Source organism: Pteropus vampyrus, unplaced genomic scaffold, assembly GCF_000151845.1.
Source record: "Pteropus vampyrus isolate Shadow unplaced genomic scaffold, Pvam_2.0 Scaffold16, whole genome shotgun sequence".
Taxonomy (NCBI): domain Eukaryota; kingdom Metazoa; phylum Chordata; class Mammalia; order Chiroptera; family Pteropodidae; genus Pteropus; species Pteropus vampyrus.
The window spans coordinates 5577665-5602424 of NW_011888797.1; the positions used below are offsets into that span (position 1 = coordinate 5577665).

General features: G+C 45.6%; 1 protein-coding gene across 5 annotated transcripts in view; it reads right to left on the minus strand.

Moving 5' to 3' along the window:
- NUAK1 (NUAK family kinase 1) overlaps window positions 1–24760 on the minus strand; it is a 71174-nt gene that overhangs the window by 26547 nt on the left and 19867 nt on the right. For 2 of the 5 annotated variants that reach the window (XM_023527336.1, XM_023527338.1), the window contains exons 2-4: window positions 12665–12721; window positions 11572–11692; window positions 3650–3769 (exon numbers count right to left, since the gene is read on the minus strand). In XM_023527336.1, the coding sequence (XP_023383104.1) occupies window positions 3650–3769; window positions 11572–11692; window positions 12665–12721 (298 nt within the window). The remainder of the gene's footprint in view (window positions 1–3649; window positions 3770–11571; window positions 11693–12664; window positions 12722–24760) is intronic. The other 3 variants (XM_011386969.2, XM_023527337.1, XM_011386984.2) reach the window with 3 other exon arrangements.

Consider the following 24760-nt stretch of genomic DNA (forward strand, 5'->3'; position numbering starts at 1 on the left):
GTGGGTGTGTGTATACATACATCTGCCAATATTATGAGTATGATAAATATAAGCCAATATCATAGACTAGTTTTGGATTTCAAGTTTTTTAAAAATAGAATCATGCAGTACATAGTCTTTTGTGTCTGGCTTCATTAGCTCAACATTGTATTTATAAGAATAATCCATGTCATTCCATGCCGGCGAAGATTGTTCACCCTCATTGCCAGAGTACTCCACTTTGTGACTGCATCATGGTTTGGTTATCCATTCGATTGCTGACAGACATTTGGGTTATTTCCAGTCACTATGAACAGTGTGGCAATGAATATTCTTGTGCATGTCTTTTTTACGCAGATTTCTGTTGGGCAGTAAGGATTTGAAAACCACTGAGAATTTGAACCCCAATTTGTGTGACTCAAAAGCTTATATTCTTGCCACAACTCCCCACAACCTTCCTCCATCATCCGCTTACTCGCCTTACATAATACTCAATAAAGACTCTCCTTCATTAGAGAGAACCAACATCACCACCTTTTCTGAAAACGCTCTTTTATCAGCCTGTCTATGGCATGTATCTGAGCATTTTGCTGGGTGTTAAAGAGGATAGGAATGTAGCATTAAGACATGGTCTTGGTCCTCGAGGAGTCGCTAATCCAGTTGAATAAAGCTAGTACTTACAAAATAACCCAAGGGCTCGCCTGTACAATACAGACTTTAAGTACCTAGATAACCAGAAAGAAAGATCAGTGTGGTAACTTGAATGGGCCTGAAAAGATTCCTAGAGAAAACAGGCATAGAACGGAACCATCACAGATGACTTGGGTTTTGTTTGTATGTGAGGGTTTTACCATTGTTTCAGCATATCCTAAAATACCCCACTCTCTTCATTAACTTCTACTGTCCCACAGAAGGGCCTTCTTCTGCCCAGACACCAACTTGAATTATTTTACTTGTTTTTTGTTTATTTTCCATTTCAAAGGAGAGTGGCGACTGGTTGCCATAGCAACAGCTACTTCTCCAAATTAATTCTGAATTTCATCAGATGTTCAGTTTGACAGTCCAGTTCTCCCTTCTGATTTGTCTGGCTTTCACAAGCATGCTAATTACTCAACTCCTAACAATTCCCTCCTGTTGCCCTCGGGGTTAATAACACAATTCGCATAACTTGAGAAAATGCGTATTATAAAAACAATGCTCTGGCCTAGGAGAAACAATGATGAGTGAGGAGATCTTGGGATTTTAACCATCCACCAGCCATTTCAGAGCCGCATACAGGAGGCCACTTAGGAAGAAAATGGGCTTGGGAACACAGAGGGTGGGAATCGATTTGCAGGATGTCCTGTCAAGAGCAGGTTTACTTAAGAATGGACATGTGACCTCAAGAGAAGAAGATTAGTTTGTTGGTTTTAAGCGAAAAGGCCAAAGGCCTGGAGTGGACCAGTCTGAATTCTCTTCATGCCTTTGCCTCCTATTGACTCCATTCCCTAAATTAGTTCCAGGATGCTGCCATTCCTTCCATGGTATTGCCGGCCCACATGGCCAGCCTTTTTATTACTTTCCCAAAACCTCAGACTTCTAGAAGTACCATTCCATTCCTCAGGGATGCTCGTCTCTTAAAGGTCAGTAGAATCTTCACAGAAAGTAGCTTATTTTTCATTTCAGAAATGGAGTGATCTTTCCTTTGCAAGAATTATCTGCAACATAATTAGGTCATTGAGTCAACATGAGATTCATGCTTCCAGGATCTTCTTCCTCGGAACTAAATTTCAAACACCTCATGGGCTCACAGCTTCACAGAATGGTCCTCTGAGCCCTTAAATCCAAAAGCCCAAGGCTGTGAGAGTGAGAAAATTAAACTAGACTGGCAGCTCTCCCATTGTCAATGAGTTGGTCAGAGCTGAGGCCATGTGTTTCCTGGTTTGGACAATGAGAGGCTCTTTAGTTTGTTCACTAATTGTCTTTTCTTAAACCAAAACTTTTTCTGGATGTTGGCTGGCATGCCCAAGGAGAACCATAGCCAACCAGGCCACCCAGCAGTGGACTCCACAGAAGGCAGAAGAAATGGTAAGAAAGTAGATAGGCTACCTGCAGAAGAAGGGATGCAGAAGGCTTACCGAGCACGATTAATTCACGCTGAGATCATTAGTGCTATTTGGGGGCCCAAAATCAAGTCATAGGAGGGCAGGAGACAAGGCCAGGAAAGAAGAGTTGCATGAGAGAGGGGATCAAAGGCACCGTGTGGGATGGGTCACTGGGCTCCACCCTCCTTCCACAACCATCTCTGGGGGCATTTCCATGAAAACGAGCAGAGCCCTGAGGTGATGGGCTCCATCAACCATCAGCACACACTCATCAGCCATGTCCACAGTCTCCCTCTATTACTCTGTCTCAGGCTTTGCCTTTCTCTCTTACTCTCACTCTCTCTCGCTTGCTCTCGCTCTTACAAAATCCTGAACCTGAGTGAGCTCTGGCAATTGATCAGAACGTCTCAGAAGCACTCCAAGCTAAAGTTAAGGCTCTTGCACTTGACACAGCGAACTTCTGAAAAGGCATGCTCTCCAGTTGGAGCAATGAAGCGGGTAGAAACTCCTCCCTCTGGGAGGACAGCCCTGGTCTTCCCCACCCCACAGTGGCCTCTGCTCCAGGGGCTCACCCCACCCTTACTACCAGTCAGGGTGGAAAAGCCAGGCCTGTGGTTATCACACCTCTGCTTGTGGCCACTGCTTGGCCCACCATGTATGGGCAACAGAGTGCAGTGGTTAAGAGGCTAACACCCAGAGCCAGGCTACGTGGGTTCGAATCCAGGCTCTGCCATTTACTTCCGAGCTGAGTGACTGTGGCAAGTTACTTAACCTTCCTGAACCTCCGTTTCTTCATCTGTTAAAACGAAGACTCTCCTCATTGTGAAGATTGCCACAGTACGTAAGCAAACTTATAAGTGTTAGCCTGTCATTAGGCAGTAAGTCTCCATTTAAGCAAGGAGAACAAATGAAGACTTGTCTGCATCAAATCCAGCAGCATTGAGGATCAGCAGCATTGAGGATATGTACTGGCAGAATCTGCACCTGAGATCACATCTGTGCCTTTGAGAGACGGGAAGAAAGTAAGAGAATAGAAGAGATAGAAATCGAACACTCATAGATGGCAAAGCCTGAGATGGAGGCAAGCCCTGCTCTCCTAAGTAGGGTCCATCCCTCAGTCCCCAGCGGTGCTCCAAAGCACAGATCTCAGTCTCAGAGCCATACCTCACAGATGAACCCACCGCCAGACACCGCGGTGGGTGGCGAGCCCTCTTTTACAGTCTGAGTCTTCCTGAACGCATGCTGCTGACTGCCTAGGACAAATTAACAGAGCTATCCCAGTTAATTTCCAAAGACCTCACATGAAACGACAACACGATTCCGTATTTTTTTCCCTTTAAAAATTAGCTTCAAGTACAAGTGGTATTATGTGAGGCACTAGAAAATACTGAATTCCAGGAAACCCGAGAGGGCGAGGCAGGACAGCCAGGGAGTAGCATTAGTTTTTCGTTGTTTTATTTCTAATCTCCAGCCTCTAGAAAAATGACTTGGGTGTAATCAAATGAAAACAATGAAAATAATACACTGGAAGGTCAAACAGCTAACTTAATAGGAAACTCATTAGAAACGTGGCTGGACAGACTCACAGCTGAAGAGCTCATTCACATGATTAAAAGCGAAGAAAACGCTCTGGTGCTGTATTAGTAACGGGGGCGAGTCCTTCGTTCGGATCCAGTCTGCAGAGACTTCATGCGGAACTTGTGAATCTGGCAGCAAAGGGAATGTGTTAAAAAGGCTCAGCCATTCGCCATGGGTTCAAGAGAATAAACACAAGCATCATGAGCCACTTTGCCAAGTTCAACAAACTATTTCATGGGGCTCTGAGTCCCTGATGAGGGTAGCAACCAAATGGCTAAGTAAGGAAACCCAAGCCCAGAGGTATCACTCACTGCTCACTGGTGACTGCTGCCAGACACACACTCTGCTCGGGAATTCGCCGATGACAAATGATCAGACCAAGATGAGTTTCGAGAGCAAGGCGCTCATTTCCCCTTACTTGTAGGATTAAGTCCATCCGTCTCAGCCTGGCCAATTAAATCTGAATCCCTAGGGATGAGGCCGAGGCATCAGCATTTTCCATAAATGCCCCATGAGATTCTAATGTGTATTCAGCATTCAGATTCACTGATCTAGGCAATCTGGCCTCAACCTTCTCCTCTAGGACCTCCCAATAGGAGTTTCTACTCCAGCTGGGAAGGACCACTCAGAGCCCTAAAGATTAATCAATCACATTGCGAATAATCAATATTATTTATTGAACATGAACCCAGAACAGTGCTTAAAATTTTATTCATTATCTGAGTTAATCTTCACAACCCTACCTATAAAGTAGCTAGCTATTGGCCCCATTTTATAGACAAGAGAAATGAGCCTCAGAGAGGTTCAGGCCTTAGCCCAAGGTCACAGAAAAGCAACTGGCAGAGCAAATGGCTCATTCAAATCAGCCTATTTGGACAATGAATACATATTCACCCTAGTAGAACACTTCCTGGATCATACAAGTGCTCAATAAATTTCTGTAAAAGGAATGAATGATTGAATGAATAAATGACTAAATAAGTGAGCGAATGAATGAGAACAGCAGGTAGTGTTAATGACCCACAGCCTTGTTAGATCAACTCAGCGGCCGCCTGTGTTTGACGGGGCTGAAATCAGAATTTGCTTGCTGCCTGAGAAACTCGAATTAGGACACCTGAGCCTGAGAAGAAAATGTAAACTGCTTCCACTGTGAGTATTTCCAAAACACTGATACTAGCAAGGCAGCCCTGCTTTTCCTGACCTCCTGAACAAAGGTTTCTCTGATACAGTGATTCTCAGACTTGTGAGTGCATGGAAACACTGGGCCTCGTCCCCACAGCTCTGCGTGGGGCCCAGGTGATGCTGTGTGGCTGGTCCTGGACCACCCTCTGGGAACCGCTCGAAGGCATTATTAGGCAGTTTATCAGGGTCCTGCCATTCTCAAGAGCTTATTTTTCAGGGGCAGCAATAGTTTCTGTCTGCTGGGTCCTGTGGAAACGTCTTTCACTGGCCTCATTACCCCTGGCCACAAGTGAAAGGGGAGAACAAGGGGGAGGTGGGAAGCTGTCTTTCAAGCCTGCAGCACGCAATCTGGGCTCAAATCTGTGGGCTTTTCCACAGATCCCGTCTCTTGGTTTTAACTCTGCACCTCTGGCTGGGTGTTTAGAGAAGTGATTTTCACCAAAAGGCAAGAACAATATCCTCTTCCAGAAGGATATATTAGAATCTCAGGAGGCATTGGTAGCTTTAAAAAGCATATTGTAATGTGTACTTTTAAAAAGACAGGAGAAGCTTTTAACTAATAGTAAACTCATCCAAAGTATCTTTATGGTAGAAATTTGGAGAATTTTCTAGGATACAGATTCTTTTACATCTTCTCATAGGCAGGGGCATGAGACTCACACACTTATCAAAGGAGGCATGTTTGTCCATTTTGTTTCGTTATTTTAAGTTTGAGAAACTCTTCCAAAGACGAGAGATCAAAGCTGACAAATGCCAAACAGGCTTCCCACTTTGTCCCAGAGAGCCAGGACCACGGTTCCCAAAGATGGGAGCCACGGTGAAAGGGCTGGCCAGGTCTAGCAAATCGCGACGCAAAGGGCCAATCAAGAGATGTAATCTTTTAAGGCCGGGAAGTGAGATTTCTAGGAACAAAAACCAAGGGCAATAAAAGTGAAGGCACAGGGCCAGTCTCACACGCTCCCCCTGCAGCCTCTTCGCTTTCACCTGCGGGACTGTTACCAGATGTGGGGTGCTACAGAGCGGGTCTCCTAGGCTTTCAGAGGGGAAATGGGGGTGAGACAACATGCCTTTGATGTCTGAACCCGGATCCTGAAATCAGAACCCCAGGCAAAAACTGTTTTTATCTCTTCCATCCTCTGCAACCCAGTTGAAAGCTCTGGCGGGCACTTCCTTTTCAGCTGCTCTTTCCATACTGTCAATTACCTCCCCGCTGAGAGGATGGAATTCCTTTGACTGAAAACAGGGGTCCGGCTCTGAGATGGTGCCAGAGATTTCTTCCTTTTCTCTCTGCATTAGGTTCCCCTTGAGTATCACACACTGGAACGCATTATTTCCATCCTCTTTGATTTGACTTAGCATTAGAAGCCAGTTATGGCTTGCGTTGACACAGAATTGACAGATTTGAGGGTTAACCACCTTCCCTCACGGGTCACCAGGACAGTAACCCCAGGGTCTGGTTCAAGAAAGAAACATTTGAAAGAGATTATTTTCGAGAGATGGTGAACAGCAGTGTTGATTCAGTGAGGTCGCAGATTTTTATGAGCCTGCAGGTATTATGAATAGTATATAAATAACTTACATTTCCATGGACTGCAGTGTAGAAAACGCTTCCCCTAGGAGTATACTTGATTTGGGCCCCAAGCATCTTCCTGAGACATATGCGTAAATATTTTCTAAAATACCCACAAAACTGGGACTTAATGCTCTCACATATTGAAGATAGCAAGCTCTGTGAAGGCAAGAAATTCTCTGCATCATGGGGTCTAGGACAATGCTCCCAATTAGGGGTCACTGCAGACCAACAAATGACCTGGTTAGTTTCAGGAGCACCAGCTTCTGAGGGCAGCTGACTGGATTTGACTCTCAGACCCACCACTATTAGTTGGTGTCACTTTGGGAAAAACTAAATTTTCCTTATAAAAATAGGGATGTTAACAGTTCATATATCATGAATGTTAGGACTAAATGAATACATATACAAATCTTAGCACAGGGTAAACAACAGCAATAATAATATTGTTAGTATTATTTTAAAGTGTAAATTTTAAAATGCTATTTCTCTCAACAAAACCAATGGCTTGCCCTCATTCCTGGTACATTATTAAGTAAGCACTTACGTGGTATTTACTTTTTCATGAATCAATAACATTTTTTCTTGAACTAGTATTTCAATATCACCAGATAACACCGTCCAAGATGGTGCTTTCCCCTCATAAAAGCCCAAAGTTCCTAAAATTACAGGGTGAGACCATCACTGCTTTGTCATGTCACTGTTATTGCTGCTGCTGCTGCTGCGTGTGTTTTAAATCATAAAGGTCCTTGTTGAAAAAGAAGTTATAAAATCCTTTTATAGCTTCTGTTCACTTGGCTAATGTCCAAACAGCCACTTAGGTGCCTGGGCATTGATTTTTTATTAAGCAAATTAATGCATTTCTGCGCTCAGCTAAGGCTCTTGATCGGCCTGTCAAATAATCGGTCAGCTTCCAGAGAGAAGGTTCCCTTTCACTCTTTGAGAGGCACAAAGACCAGCCTATTAACTCACAGACTCAGTCCTGTTGCTGTCACCTCACTGCCCCTACCATGTCCCCAGAGCTGAAAAGGATAGAAAAGGTCAGACTGAGGGGGATGCCTAGGGCAAAGAGGTGGGCTGCAAAGCCAGCAAAACAAGATACAACCTCAGAAATACAGGGCGGAGGCAAAAAACAAATGAGGCCAGGAAATCTGTTTGCCAGGGCCACTAACTAGCCATGATGCCCAGTGTTATAAGCTGAATTAGGTCCCTCTGCAAATTCATACGTTGACGTCTTAACTCTTAGAACCTCAGAATGTGATCCTATATGGATACAGGGTCTTTAAAGAGATAATTATGATTAAATGAGGTCATTAGGGTGGGCCCTGATCCAGTACGACTGGTGTTCTCATAAAAAAGGGGATATTTGGACAGAGACACATATCAAGGGAAGATGATGTGAAGACACAGGGAGAAGATGGCCTTCTACAAGCCAAGAAGCCTGAGAAGAAAGCAATCCTCTGACACCCTGATCTTGGATTTATAAGCCGCTCAATCTGTGGCACTTCGTTGTGGCAGCCCAAGCAAATTTACACACTCATCAAATCATTAACCTTCCAGAGCCTCAGTTTCCACAGCTGCAAAATGGGAACACCTGGCCTGCCCACCTCACTGATTTGCTGGAGGAGCAAATGAGACTAGATGAGGGAGAGGTTTGTAAAGTACGCAGAGTTCTACAGGTGATGTCAGGATATCTAACTTCACCCTCGGAGTGGGGTCTTGGGGTCCTGGGCATGGAAGCAGATAAAGTCATGGAAATGGAGATTATAGGGTCACAGTTAGAGAGAGGAGTGAAGAGCTGGAACAGCATCTTGGCAATTTTCTGCTTCTAACCCATGGGGAAGGAAGGGGAGCTGCCTTCCTGCACAGTGGATGTGGGAGAACTCGTGTGGAAAAAGGGAAAGAGAACAGAAACCGGAGATCGCTAAGAAATTAAAAAGAAAAAAAGGGCCACATTTATGTCCCTGGGTGTTTTCTGGATAAAAACAATACTTTTTATTTGTATAGTTCTCTGAAGGTCATAAAACACTTGATGGCAGTGGAGGGGTTTTTTTGTTTTTGTTTTTTTTAACCTATTTGAGGTCAGGAATCCTTCTGGGAGTCTGATGAAAGCGATGTGCCCTCTCCCCAGAAAAAAAAACCCAGGCATTTATCGCATAAAACATTATACACTAGCATGGCCTATCCTGCAATGATGAAGATGCTCCGTATCTACGCTGTTCAATCCGGCAGCCACAAGACAACATGTGGCTATTGAGTACTTGAAATGTGGCTAGTATGACTGAGGAACTGAATTTTTAATTTTTTCATTTAATTTTAATCAAAATATTCATCTGTGGCTAGTGGTGTCCGTATTCCACGACGCCATGATTCCAGAGGGTTTACAGACCCCTTGCAGCTCACCCATGAAAGATCCTTGTCACTGGACCCCAGGTTAAGAACTACTTATGATGATTACACTGTCTTCAAAATAATTACCTTTTTTGAGCTTACCAGCACAAGTATCACCATTTGATCCAACCGACGACCCCATGAGAGAGGTAGGACGTGGGTGATCCCCACTTTTCCGGTGTGGTTACTGAGGCACTGAGAGGCCCGCCACCCTGCCCAAACTCTCATGTCTGGGCCACAGTGGAGGATCTGGGACTGAAACCCAAGACTGTCTGATGTGAGAAGTGAAGCTCATTCCCAACTCTCAAAAACCAGCTCATAGAGTTTCACGAACTGAGATGAATGGAAGCCCAAGCTCCCACCTGAGGCCCTGACAGAAATTATTTCGAGTCACCCAGAGAACCTGAATTCATGCTGGTACCCATCTTTAAAGTTGCAAGCAAGGGCTCCTCTTCTTCTTGAAGCCTCCAACAAGGGCTGGACTGAAGCCAGCTTGACCTTGATAATGGAATGATCTTCCATTAAGGTCCGTCTCTGGCCATCCCTTAGGAGGGGGCCAGATTCCTGTTCCCCATTGAGCCTGTATGATTCCCAAGGCCAGAGAGGGCACAATGCTAGTGAATAAGTCAGGCTTCTCCATGTCAGCCTTTGATGACCACAGACACCTCCCAAGTAAAGGACCCAGGAGCGTCATGCTGGAAGAACACGCTCTCTGCCTTCCAGATAAAGAAGCCTCCTGTTCTAGGCCGAGAAATCCCAAACACAGACATGCTCACAGAGCATGGGACCCACCCCAGCCCACGCCACACAGGTCACGCTTCACTGCTGCCTTCTGGTTTCCATAGTAACCACTCCACACGGAGCAAGGACACTCAGAATTTAATGAAACTCATTTTCATCCTGCATTTTGCATCTCTACTCATTTCTAACTTGTAGAAAATTCCCTTCATCCACCGGGCAGATTCAGAATTCCTTTATCAGCCTGAAATTCTGCTTTCATCAATTCTTCCTCAAAAGAAAACTCGTCCAAGGCCCGGCACGATGCCACACGTCTCCATGAAAACGTCTAACCCCCTCGCCTCTGTGGTTCCAGAACATGTTGCTTACACATCTCCATAACACATTTCCCATCATGCCTTGCATCATTTCTTGAGCGTGAGACCCACAGCATGTTCCTCTTTCAGATTCTAGCGTTTCACACAGTGCAGAGCAAGAAGTAGACACTCAGTGGACCCATGGTTCTCGAGCTGTTAAAACACAGATGGCTGGGTCCCACCCCCAGAGGTGCTGATTCAGCAGGTCCTGGGTGATGCCTGGAAATCTGCATTTCTAACAATTCCAATTTATGGTCCACGGACCACGCTTTGAGAATAACTGCAAGAAATGTTTGTGGAATGAAAAAAATGGCCGAAGGAAAATTTCTCTTAAAAATCCTATCCCCAAGAACTCCAAAAATAACCTATAGAAAAATCAAGAAAAACAATATTACCAACAATCACTTCTAGGTGAGGAGCAAAAAGAAGCAGGGAACCAGAAGGAAAATTTTAAATATCAGAAAAACTCCATGGTTACCATCTGGTTTTCTCTTAGCCCTTACTGTATAACTTCTCATGATCAGCTCAGAAATTTAAAATAGGTTCATTTTTCTGACTTGACCATATATTAAAAACTATTCTGGGGAAACACTTTGACTTGGAAAGTCCAAGACTAGGGATTTTTCATAAAAAAATATTCGCAAATGAATGTAAAAATAGTGTCCAAGGAGGGTCACTCAAGCCCTGTTTATAATAACCAGAAATTTGAAACAACTTAAATGTTTGACAAAAGGAATTAGATTTAATAAATAATGGTATTTCCATAAAAGGAATACTATAAAGCCTTTCAAAATGTCCTTATAGGGGAATATTTATTGATATAGGAAAAGAAGCATAATATAAAAACTGAAAAAAAAAGCAAGCTAAAAAACAGCATAAACAGTATGATCTAACTTTGGATAAAGACCACATACAGATATAGAGAAGTAGATAAAAATATAAGTATGAATAGAGAGCTATTTATCCAACTGAGAATTAGAACAAAAATTATTTTTTAATTTTAATGTTAGTATTTTAATCATTCTGCAATAAACACATATTGTTTGTATAATTCTTTTCCAGGATATTTTAAAAAATGATAAGCTGTGGGAAGTTTATACTCTCGTGTCTTCCCAGGAAGGACCAAAGAGTTGAAGCATGAGTATTTTTATAAGCTCCTCCCCACCTTCTACAAGCACCAACTACTACTTGGACTCTATTTGCAAAGCATCCGTTGCATCAACAGATCCCTCTTCTTTCTCAAAGTTTCCTGGACCTGCTCAAAGGTAACTCCTAACTCAAAGGGCACGATTTTGAGTAACTCATGATACCACCACCTGAGCATGAGCTTTGGAGAATGACATTTACAATGTAAATGACCATTACTTGGTCACCCAACAAACTGCCATTTTTCAGAAACCACAGCGGTCTCACATACCGGCTTTCAATAGGCAGGTTGCTTAGCAACCTCCAAGGGATTGGGAAGATGGAGGGAGACAGCCAGGAGAGATATTTTATGACCAAATTGAGCTGCCTTGCGTGTGTCTGGTTGCCTTCAAGGTAACCAAATAAGAGATAACACCCGTCTATTTTTGCATCATGAGGAGAAATACTTGGCTCCTGCCCAGAATGGCAATTTACCTAAAAATCTTGGCAAGCCCCATGGTATGAGAAATGGTAACTGATACGGGGGTGAAAAAAAAAAATCACTGACCTTCATAAATACTGATGATATGAGGATGGTTGAGGGATGACATGATCTCAATCTCTCGTCTGATGTGAACCATGTCTTGTTCATCCTTAATTTTGTCCTTACGAATGGATTTTATAGCAACCTATAAAGTCAGGAAATGAAATGTTACTCAGAGAACTAAACAGATGCAAATCAGCCATTGGGAGAAGTTCAGAAAATAAATACAGATGTTACTTGTTGGCAGAACTGACAATAACCAAAACAAAGCTTCGAAATACCCCCTGTCATGTCTTTCATTTATAGCAGAAACACCCTTCTCTCGAAAACATCAGGTTTTAACAGCCCGGGGTTTGGGTCGGTGGATATTTTTCATAATGAAGAGGCTTCTTCGAGTGGCCAGATTCTAGGAATTCTAGGAATCCTGATTCTTTGAAAAAAGGAGAAAAAGTGTGCTCGGTTTAGAGGGTTATCGATGATTAAACATGGATAGGTGAAATTAATATCACTCAGATCCACCGTGCAGCTGCCATGGCGATGGCTACAGAAAGCTTATTGCATGCCCAATCTCAAGGCCAGTTCTGCTCAAACCTTGGGTTTTAAGACTTCAGGTTACGCTGTGTTTATGCAATTGCTCAGAAGCCGAATCCTTCATACATCCTTCCTCTTGCTCAAGGCACTATCAATAGTGCATGATGTAACCAAAAGTCTCTGCTAGAGAAAAATCAGGATAAAACCAAGGGAGTGACAGCCAGACTCCCTGCCCAGCTCCGGTTGACTCCAAAAGCTCTGTACCAATGTCTCCTGCAAATCCAAATTATTGAGAATTGCCGGGGCCAAGGCACAGAGCAATTACTCCAAAGAAATCCATAAATAGAAGGCATTAAATGACAATAGAAATCTAATAAGGAAAATTATGTCTGCCAATGGATTCATCTTTGCTATGAACGAGTAGCTTGGTAATTCAATTCTCCTTGGCTCTAGGAGGACAAAAACTACTTTGGTGGGAGAGGTATCCACAGGTGACAAGGAAGCCCACCAACTACTTTGCTGCCAGCTCCAAAAACCTGCTTAGCCACCCACCCCCCAAACTGGTGCTTCTGCAGCCTCGACTCACCTGTACCACCCTTTCATAGTTAAACCATCCCTCTTGATTACAAAGGCATTGAGTGCTCTGGAGAAAAAAAACATGCTTAGTATCAACAGCCCAGTGCCACACCTTGACTATCTCAGAGTGAATGCCTCAGCAGGATCATATTCACATCTGTGAACTGTCCCAACTTCCAGTTTACACCAGGTCCCCACCAAACGCTGCACATGAAAAGATTTCTGAAATACAATGAGTCCCTCTACGACTCAACAAGAATTGGGAAGCGATTTTTATTATTGTTTTTGCTATTTACTGACCTCACCAAAACGGGTTACGGCAACTAGCAGCTCCCTGAATTCGCCTTTGCAGAACCTTCCCCAGTTGTAATTAAATCAGTATTTGTATCGTTACGTGACTCTACGCTAGTGGGGATCTGATTCACTGCTTTATCTCCGGCGCTTAACGCTGCGCTTGGCACGTGGCAGGCCTGAGAAAACACTTAGTGTGGGCAGGCAGGTAGACTGAAAGGGGAGGGGAGGAGAGAAGGAGAGAAGGAGGGAGGTGAGGGGGAGGGAGGGGCTGATATTCTTAGGTGATGAGAGCCCAGACCAGAGAACTGATAGTGGAACTGGAGAAGAAAAGGAGGGACCACTCCTGCCAAACACTGTCAAAACAGACACGATCGGAGGATGACTTAGGATTTCTCTGACATCCTACCTACATGAGCAACCGAGGAATGGAGAAAGCAGAGAGAAGACACAGGACACTGGATAAAGGGATGCTCATTGCACAAAGATGAATGAGCTTCCAGCTACAAGGTCCCTTTTCACCACGGTGCCAGGCTCAGAACTACCCCCGGGCACTCGCAACAGCCCCATTCAATATGTAGCAGGAAAAGCTTCCATAAGCTTACGTCAAATGTAAAGATGTGACTGGAAGGCTTTATTTGATCTGAGCAGGGCCTGCGTTTCTGAAAGCTGGTTCTTGGAGGACGCAGACAGTGAACACACACAGGCAGGGAGGATGTGGGTGGCTGTTGGATCAACTCCTACATTCCTCCAGGAACTAAAGATGGGCCTGTGGAGGGGAGAAATCACCCCTTTGATTATGCGGCAGGCTGAACTTAGCCGCTATTGTTAAATGACAATAGGAATACATTCTTTCAACATCCAAGGTCAGGGGAGGATAGTGACATTCTTCGGGGTAAGAAAATAAGCCCACTTGTCAATATCCCCCAATGGTGGAGCCAGAGGCAGAGGGTCCCACGGTGCATTTGCCAGGGGGATGGTTCCAGCCCAGTGTGAAAGGCAAGTGTCCACATTCTAATAAAACCCCACTCAGCACTGAGGAAACTAAAAGGGCTCCATAAATGTCAATAAGCATGGTGGCTGTCCCCCCGCAAAAGCTTCCCTCTTGACAATGAGTCTTCTATTGAAAATGTAAAAGAGGGCTCATTCTGCTCCCTATTTCAAAGAGATAGTGGGGAGTCAGGAGGAGGCAAATGCTAGAAATCACTGAAAACTGTACAAGTGCCAAGGTCAGAGGGAAGGCTTTCAGTTCAACTCCCACGAGCAGGGCAAATGACTCACCAAAGGTCACAGACCCATTTAATGGCAAGCCACAAAAATGATAACGATAGTAATAACAGCAGGAATTTGTTGGGCACTTAATATATGGTACAGATGCTGTGCTAAGCACTTTACACACCTCAAATCCTTACATCCTTCTCAGTGTTCAAGCTCCAGCTGCATGCCATCCCATCGGGAGGCCCTCTGGGACTCCTCCAGTGGATAAGGTCACCCTGGCCACCTCCTTCTCCCTACACCTTTCCTCCATTTTATCTTCTTTGGGGTGTTTTGCAACATCTGAAATCATCTTGCTTCTTAGTTTGCTGCATATTCGGCCTGTGGGCCAAAGCCAGCTCCTGTCCTGTTTCTGTAGGTCTCAGAGAGCTAAGAATAGTTGTCACATTTTTAAAGAGTTTAAAAAGGAGGAGACCCATAAATATAGCTCCTGTAATGTAATGTAGTGCCTGATTCATGAAGTTGAAGGATAAACTGAGCCAGGGCACCCTAAAGCAGTATTGCGTAATGGTTAATGACATGGCTTTGAGTCCTGGCTAAAATCCCTCACCAGCTGTGTGACCCTGGGCAGGTTACATAACCTCTCTGTTTTCCAGTTTCCTTGTCCTTCAAGTAGGGAAATAACAGTGCCCCTGCCTCATGGGTCCCTCCCTGTGAGGATGACATGTCAGGTGTTTAGAATGAGCTGGCCCAGGTTAAGTACTCAATAAATCTCAGCCATGTTTAACCCAGAGAGAGTGCCCCCCATATATAGGGCCTGCCTGCCTGCCTGCCTGCCTGCCTTCTATCCTTCCTTCCTTCCTTGCTTCCTTCCTTCCTTCCTCAGAACGAACTTGAGTTCCTCTTGGTTCCTCATAGGGCAGCCTTGGGAATGGAGGTCACATTTGTTCCAGAGCACATAAAGGGCGGGAGAATCTCTCTTCTGGGTCTTTAAATGGTACCCTCATCCGTAATGTCAGAAAGCTCAGAGCAGCTGGGGACCACCATGATCATCATGGCACCGGCGTCTGAGACCGGACAAAAGGGGGAACGACTTGAACCCAGGGCGATCTTCCCCCACCTCCTTCTTACGGTTGCCCAGGCAGGTGGATAGGAAAACGAAATCTTCCTCCTTAGCATCAAACGTCTGACGCAAGATATCCACTAGATGCAGACTGCTGATTCACTTACTCCTTTGAGCACCTACCAGGTACCAAGCACAGTGCTGAGACAACACAAGAGGAAGCCAACACGATTCTGCCCCAGCCCTCAAGGTGGGGGGTTGAGAGAGAAGGAAAAGAAGCAAAAATCACACAAAGAATTACATAACTTCCATCGTGGCCAAAGACACGCACAGAGGCGCCAGCATCATGGAGAACGAATCCTCTGTTTTCCCCGCTCCTCACCCACATCGACAAAGAAAGACGAGGTAAGGAAAGAGCTCAGCAGGAAGAGATTACCAAACGTCTGAAATCATACACCCTCAAAAAAAAAATCCAATTTGTTCTTGCACGAGTCAGATTTCACTTCACCTACAAATTGACTGGAGCCGGGAACTCAGGTGTTTGAGCCCAACGCGCAGCACAGCCACTTTCATAAATGTCCCACGTCTAGACGGCACCGTGTGCCTTATAAAATGGTCTGCTTTTAAATAAGGCCACCCTGTAGTTTAATGTTTAAAGCGTATGCAGCAGCAGGTCTGGCCAGGGACCTGTGAATTCTACCCCATGGTGCCTGCCTCCTTAAGAGGCAACCGGCCCAGGCAATTTGCATTCTTATTAAATGTAACAGGCCCAGCCTCCTCTTCTGCAGAAGTAGTTTTTCCTTTTTTGAATAATCACCAAAAACCACCTGCTCTATAGCCTGCCACAGTGGCTGCTGTGACTGTTAAGAGCTCGGTGATCTAGGCAGGGTTATGGGGAAGCACATAAAAATTCAGGCTTTTATTGGCTGGGTGAGCTCAGCCCAGATCTCAGCACAGACCTCAGTTTCCTCAGCTGTAAAATGGGGTTAGCAAGTTGTACCTCCTGGGGTGGTTGTAAGGAGTGGACATAATGTAAGTAAAGTGCCTGGCACACTGTAGATGTGGAATAAATGGTGGTTGCTATAAATGAGGCCTATCAGATATGGGGTCCTGCATCATGTTCAGGGGCGATGAGCTCATAGCAAATCATCTCACAGGCCTCTCCCCTCACCATTTCCCTCACACATCTTCCCCCATCCCACATTCTTTCTGAGGCAACAGCAGGTTAAAATTCATATTCAGCCTCCATGCCAGCATACAGCAAGGCAGCCAGCTGTCTTCTCAACCTGCTTTGGGGAGGGGAGAAATTCTGGGCAGCAAGAGAATCGCTGCCCACTTCGCTCCACAGTCACCTCCCATGGATGCTCATTCACTGCCATACATTAGCCTTCAGTGACTCACTCAAACAGGGGTCATGGGCATCTTGTTAAAATGCAGATGCTGAATCCCAAGGTCAAAGGTGGGGCCTGGGATTCTGCACTCCTGGCAAGCTCCCAGGTGATGCCAGTGAAGCAGGTCCAGGGACCACACTGTGAGCAGCGAGATCTTAGTGCTCTGCCTTTGGCCCTGACATATCAACATGTTTAAATCAGTGGCGGTATCTTAATAACAGCAGTGATGAACATTCATTAAGTGCTAACCACGTGCCAGCGGGCCTTATCTCATTGAATACTAATTATAACCCCATTTTACAGGGGAGGAAACTGAGGCACAGAGAAAATAAATATTGCCCAAAGTCACACAGCTTGTAAAAGACAGAGCTAAGACTTGAACCCCAGCAGGCTGAGCCCAGAGGCTGCTGATTCTTGACGCTGTGGATAAAGTTGGGACGGATGGCAAACATGGCAGATGACAGAATCTCTCAAAGGATCCCCAACAGTCTCCCAAGCCCAGTGGGACGGGCCCCCTCCAAGCAGGTGAAGTTTTACAGGGTCACACGTGAGGTCCCAAGAGGCAGGACTGGGTAAGAGAGCAGCAGGGAAGACACACGGCCATAAACACTGGCATCACTTAGTGAGGACAGGTTTGTGTTGTCAGGCTACAGGAACTGGCAGCTTCTCTGCCATTCACAAGGTGTGATCTCATACCTGGCCATGGTCCACAGGAGCTGCGGGCAGCTTGGGGACCTTTTTCTTAACAAGGAGCCCAGAGGCCACCTGCAGTGGGAACAGGCAGCCAAAGCGGAGGCCAGTGTACAGGTTCCTGCTCTTGTGTGGTTGATGGTCAGAGTTCAAGCAAAGCATAGCTCCACTTGGCCACCAGATCCAAAGCTCCCCAGGATCACCAAATGGCTTTCAATCACAAAGGCTGCCATCAAAGGCCATCACCCTGGTGACACCACCCAGGAGGGCGTCTTGCAGCCAAAGCCCCTAATTAATGCAATGACCCCCCAGCTCTTTGAGAGCAGCCTGGCTAACTCAGGACGACATTCTAGCAAGCTGCCATGATGCAATCAGCCCCACAGGGACCAATGCCAGCAACGCCGCAGAGCCCACGGGCCTCTTCCTGTCAGGCCTGTTGATTCATGTCATTACATGGATGTTTTTTCAGACAGAAGCAAGTTGGAAGCCAAGAGTCATATCACCAGGCTCTGAGGAGAAGCACCCCGATGCCAGGGAACGTGGCATGTGTAAGAATGAGCTTCTTCTTCAAAGAATGGCATCCTACCATTGGCCACCACCAGCCTTTCAATCTTCTAAGAAGTTCTGAAAATACAATCCTCTGTAACTCAGTTCTCAATTCTCTTATTCCTCAAAACTCCCCATCAGAGATAACGTCTCCTCAGATGATACTGATTATTCTCCTGCCATGAAAATGTGTTCTATTTTCAGAATTTGAGCAGCAAATCCAATTTTTATTTGACGCTGCCAGGGCTTGCTTAGGAGGGCCTCAGAGAGACCTGGGACGCTTTTATCTACATGGTTAGTCAGCCCTTGCTCTCCAGCACACTCCCCCTCTTCGAGGACTGAGCTAAGACTGTCATTATTGCACGTGGTGATGCCACAAGGCAAGTGGAAATAATGACTAAAAAATCTTGGGCAGATTTGCCCTCCCTGGACGGTCAGTGTTCGGGTTTGTAAACATCAGATAGTGGTCATGGCTGACCGAGCAGAGAAAAGGAGGCCAATGGAAAGTTAACACCAGCAGCAAAGCCAAAAGGAAGCAACAAAACAGCTTGAAGCTCACGATTAGATTCTCAGAGAGAATATTTTGCCAAAGGGTGGTGAGCACACCACCTGCGTCAAATCCCCTGGTTGGGGAGAAAAGGGAAACTGATTGTCAAATACAGATTCTAGGGCCTACCCCAGAGCTAATGAATTTGAGGGTGGGGAGCAAACTGGTATCAGCATTTTTTATAAACTTCCCAGGTGATTCTGTTGCACTCTGAAGTCTGAGAAATGCCATCTTAAACCAGAGCAAATGTGGCCATGACAACCCTTATTACTCCGGAACTTATTATGATGCAGTCATGTTAAACATTAGATGATTAGTAAAAATTAATCAGCCTCCCATCTATATAGAGGGGAATTATAAACAAGCTGCTTCCTGGAGGGGACTCAGTGACCTGAATTAATTTACCCCTGGCAAATGGAAGGCTTCTTGTTCCCAGCAGACAGTCCTCTTGTTCTAGCCGGAGGCGGGCCTACCGATGCTGTAAGAAGCTGGCTGCTGATGGATGCTCCACACACAACCTGGGGCTCCTACACCTGGTAAAAGTGAATGTGTCTGAAGAAGGAGGGGAGGGAGGTGAACTCCGGAGCCCCACGTCCTGCCCGCTCTGTGAGAGAGGGTCTGGCTACAGCTGTGAGGAGCCTTCTCGCCAGAATCCTCTGGAAGTGTCTCCAGGCTCTACTCTTAATAAACACCCCAAGGCGCCCTGCATGGAAAGGCCTCTAGTAGCACGAGAGATGCTACACACAGGCGACCAGAGTCACAGAATAAGCTTAAAAATGCAAGGCCATTTAGCTGGGATCCGGTTGGCCAAGGGGTGGTTTATTTTTGGACTTCGCATTTCCAAAAGCCAAATGCAACACCAACTCCGAATTCTCAAGTGCCACTGCTTCTCTTCCAGGTTACAAGTGCTGTGTGGATGAAGAGGAGGAGCCGGACCAGAAGGCCAAGGTTACTGATAAGTTGGACAGCTGGTAGTATCCAATCACACTGATGCTGTTTATAACACAGCTTGGACAAGCTTAAGGTTGTGCAACTCTTCTTTATCAGCCTCAAAGCCCAGCCAGAACTATTAAGAAACCCAGCACCAACACCTCGGCCTTCTCGTCCATGGGTCACAGAAACATGGTCCAGGTGCCCCCTGCATAGATAGGTCCTCAGGCAAGAACGTCACAGTCTCAGTTTCTTCATCTGCAAATAAGGATGACAAGAGTACCAAGCCCACAAGGTTGCTGTGGGGATCAGAGCAGATCGTGCATGGGATGCGGGCAGTGAGAGAGCCGACGGTCACTATGGCCGAGGCACAGTGAGCACCATTCTCATCAGCAGATGTTAGAGCTGCAAGGACCTCAAAATGTTCTATCGCTGCCTCCCCTCCCCGCATTTTACAGGCGAGAAAACCGAGTCCAAGGGAGGTTAAAGCACAGCCCGGGTTCATGAAATTAGCAGCAGCACTGAAATTGCATCAAGAGTCCTGAGTCTCACTCTAGCCCACGACTAATACTCCGGGCAAGGACTCCTAACCAAAGTCCACAGCCACAGCTAGCAGCAGGGCTGAAGCCGTCGCAGACAGGTCCGGCATTTACACTGAGGCAGGCCCCTGTGCAGCAAAGCCCCCAGAACTGATGCATTATTAACACACCGAGATGGAGAACGACAGATAGACAAAAGGGTGCTGGCAAATTATGACCCGCTTTACAGCACAGGGCATTATTTCAGCTCCGTCTAATGCTAGCGGGCCGTCCCCACCACACAGACATGTCGGGGACCCTATTTTCAGTCCAATTCCATCCAAACTTCATTCCAGTTTCTGAAGTCTGATTTGATATCACACACGAATAAGCATACTTGGGAGATTTTTCTATCCCATTATTTCTTAATTCATTGAAAACATTGCTTTTAAATATTAACTTCAAGCTGCTACTGAATCACTGACCTTGGGAACAGTGAACAAGGGACACAAAAGACCTAAGAAAGAAAATTAGTTTTCCAAAGGGAAAGGAAACTAATCAATTGACTAACTGATCCAGGTGAGCAGAACAAAGAAAAAAGGAGTCTTTAATTTCTTAAGATGGTAAAATACATATGACATGCAAAAGGGGTGGGGGGGGGGCCATGGCTTTAAATTTATTTTCTATTTTAACCGTGGGTGATTTTATAGCTAAGTGAAAAAGAAGATTCTTAAGAAGTTATTTTTATCCTGACAGACTCCCTCTTATTTGGAAAACTGATTTATGGCAATTAGAGTGTGCAAAGACAAATCAGACAGGGAAGGAACAAGCGCCTGGGCTGCAATCTATCCCCCTGGAGGCCTCATTCATCACCTCCTCACAGCAGAAGCCTCTTTTCCTTCCAAGAGAAGCTCTCTGTCCATTATCCAGAGAGTTAGCAGGCTGGTTCCTGCTTCACAGCCCCATTGCAAAATCCATCTGAACGCTTATCAGCCCACTAATTACCGCCCACAAACCTGCCTGGGATGCTTGTCACAGTAGCACCTCCGGCTACAAATGTACAGCCCCCTCAAAGAGCATGCTCAGTCTGGGCATTTCCTATCACCCCATCTGGCAGGTTGTCTTGTGAGCTTTATCCTACACCCACCATTCAGTTTCTACCCTCAGGGAGATAGGGGCGGGGGTCTGTGGTCATTACGGGGTCCCAAGGAGCAGCCTGGGAGAGGAGTGTGTTCATGCCCCTGGACGCCTGTGATTGTCACTTTCTCTGCCAGGATTCCCTCCACTTCATCTGCAACTCACTCAGCTGACCAACCCTTCCGCCTCCATCCCCTGCACTGAATCCCCATCATGCCCCCTTTCATAACCTCGCTCACCATTCTTTAGGTTTCAGTCATACAGAGACCACTTCCGTCCTCTCTGCTACATCTCCAATGCCTAGCAGGTGCCTGGTGTATACTCCATGCCAAAAAGCTATTGCTGAAACGGACCTCAAGTATTTAAAAGGACCCTTAACATTATGCTAAGTGAAGTAAGTCAGACAAAGAAAGACAAATACTGTATGATTTCACTTACACGTGGAATCCAAAAAAGCTGCGGGGGTGGGGGAAATGGGGAGATGTTGGTCAAAGGGTAAAAACTTTCCGTTATAAGATGAGTACAGTGAACCAAGTTGTATTATGTACTTGAAAGTTTTAAGGGAGTAGATCTTAAATGTTATCACCACACACAAAAAAATGATAGTTATGTGAGGGGATGGAGGTATGAACTAACCTTGCTGTGATGATCATTTCACATTATATATGTGGGCTAAATTATCACCTTGTACACCTTAAACTTACATGTGTTATATGACAACAATAGGTCGATGGAGTTAGGTGGAAAAGGACCCTTAACAAAACATAAAACCATAGCAGGACATCATATCATCCCACAGCCACCTGCCACTGAGCCTGAACTTGCTCATCTTTAAAATGGAGATTGATGATAACAGTGCCCACTCCAGAAGGGGTGGGAGAGCATTCACAATAGCTAGCAGTAATCGTAATAATCACCAGTTATCGAGCCCTTAGTACATGCCAGGCACAGCGCACCATTGCCTTAACAGTCTCAACCTCTCACTCATTAAATTCTTGCAAAAACACTATTGTTTCTGCCTTCTCAATGAATATACACTGAGTCTGAGGGAGGTTAAGTAACTTGCCCTGGGGCACACAACTAACAAATAGGAGAGCTGAGTCTTGCTAAACCCAAAGAGCATACTCTGAAACCACATTGCCTAAGCAAACCGCAGGGTGCCTGGCAGCTGGTCGGTGTCCGATGAATGTGAGCTCAATCGGAGTCTCCGGAGATGAAGGCCCCACCAAGCCACACACACTTGCCCCCACTCTGAGACGTTTTTCAAGCTAAAATTTAAATCGCTTCCATCTTCAAAAACATATCTACTGGTGTTCCTCGCTGCTGCGAGGCCACCAATGCATTTGTGCAAAAGGCAAAATCCAACACTAGAGTCTGGGAAGCGTGTCCCTAACATGATGCGATAATGAGTCAATTCTCCAGCAAGCAATTGTGGGAAATCTACTCCAAATAAGGCATCAATCCAGATGCTGTAAAACAGGACCCAAAACTACCCTTCGAGTTGCTCACAATTCAAATTGAAAAGACAGCAGATATGGGGGGTCGGGTCCTTCCTGCCCTCCACCCATTCAGCCTTCTGCTAGCAGGAACACACTGCCTTTGCTCTGGGGGTAGCCCTACCCCATCGGATGCAGTTTTAAAGAGCTCATTGGTCAAGATAACTAACTCTCCCTGTGCCTGTGGGTGGACCCATGACCCTAGAGTTTGGCTAAGGAACTACTCTCCCCAGAATTGAATTTTGAGTGGTCTGAAAATGGCAGAGGCACACATCCCAACAACAACCCCTGAAAAGACCATCTGTTAGTAGTTCTTCCTAACTGGTTCCTCAAGTTTCCTTAGTTTTTGTCTTTTTCTGTGGGATATACCACACCTTATGAACTCATCTTCTCCTTGAGTCACAGAGTCCATTTCCGTCACTTGCAACCAAGACCCTTAACTTCTACCAGGAGATGTTGAAGAGTCAGCAAGGAAGAGAGAACAAGGTTCGTAAGTGGGTTACTAAGAACGAGTCACCAGCTGTGTCAAGGAGAGCTCCAGGGAGCAGGTGGGACCTGGGATGGAACCAGAAGATGCACAGGCTTTGCCACAGAGAGACCAGCAGTTAAGATACTTCACCCTTCTTGTACCGATGGGTAGACACAGGACCCTAGAGTTTGGCCAAGGAGATGCTCTTGGTAGGAATGTAAGATGCTTCCCAGCAAGCGTTCTTTTGTGAGATCACAGGTGAACTGATGTGCGTGTGCAGCGGTGGGGCCTCCTGAGAAATCCTTCCACCCACTGCTCCCCTATTTCCACCCCTGTGTCTCACTCACACTCCTAAATAAGACCAAAATTAAGTCTCGCTTTGCTCAGTTATTCATTTTCCATCCTTAAAAAGAGCCAGGAAAATATCTTCACTGTCCCTTTTGCTCACCCATATTCCATGCCTTACATTCAGTCATCTCTTCCATAATATGGGCCTATGACTATTTCACTTGACTGGTACTAGTCCAAATGCCATCCAGATATAATGTTTACAATAATTTCCTCTCATACCACAATAAAGCCATTTTAAATTATGGTGGTGTTTTGTCTTTTTTAAAAATAGGGATGATGGGGGCTTCAGTAAGGATCATTTTTGATCAATCTTAACCAAAGGCATAAGAAGTCTGGCCATATTCTCTGCCAAATAATATTCATACCTATAAAATATTTACCAGCTGCTATAGATTTGTGTCTCCTCTCCCAAATTCCCATGTGTAAGCCCTAACCCCTGGTGTGACTGTATTTGGAGACAGGCCTTTTAAGGAGGTAATTAAGGTTAAATGAGTTCATAAGGGTGGGGCCCTGATCCAATAAGCTGATGTCCTTATAAGAAGAGGAAGAGACACCAGAACACACCAAGGAAAGGCCATATGAGGACACAGCAAGAAGGCAGCCATCTGCAAGCCAGGAAAAGAGGTCTCACCAAACACCAATCTTGCTGGCACCTTAATCTTGGACATCCAGCCTCCAGAACTATAAAAATATAAACATCTGTTGTTTAAGCCAATCAGTCTGTAGTTGGTCTCTCTGTTACAGCAGCTCGAGCAGACTAATACAGCACAGCAGTCATTTTTCATGCCACTTCAATCACAGCCGACATGTAACCTAAAACCTATAACATTCGCGGTCAATACCAGGCACAGTGAGCAGAGAATACAGGATAGGAACCACCCCCACCCCCTACGCCCGTGTCCCCAATACCTAGGAAAGAATCTGGCACCACAGCACATTCAACAAATATGTGTTGAGCTGAAGTGACTCTCGAACACGATGAATATCATTAAGTCTTAATTTTCATAAGAATGGTCCCCTTCTCACCCATCCAGGCATACCATCAACCTGGCCCAGTCTATACAAGTTGCTAAAGTCAGACAAGCTACCCAGATGATATCCCGGGTTCCACATGGCTTCTGTGCTTGCGGGGAGGGCCGCAAACCCATGGGTGCGATACCATAAAGTAAATGACCGCCTCCTAGGTATTCAGTGCCACCCCACTTTATTTTACTCCCCCCTTACCCTGTGTGTCAGACAGAAGAGGAAAACTGAAGCTGAAAAAGAACTCCCCAAGTTCCCACAGGCCATAAAGTCAACACCCAAGTTTCAACCCAGGCACTTGGATCTGTGGATGACGCTGCTACCACACCTGTTGCCACATTTCACCAAATCTCCGGAAACATGGGGTCAAGAAGAGACACCCTGAGTCCCGGCACTGGGAGGCTTCCTCTGGAGCTGAAGCCTTGGAGAAAACTAGCTC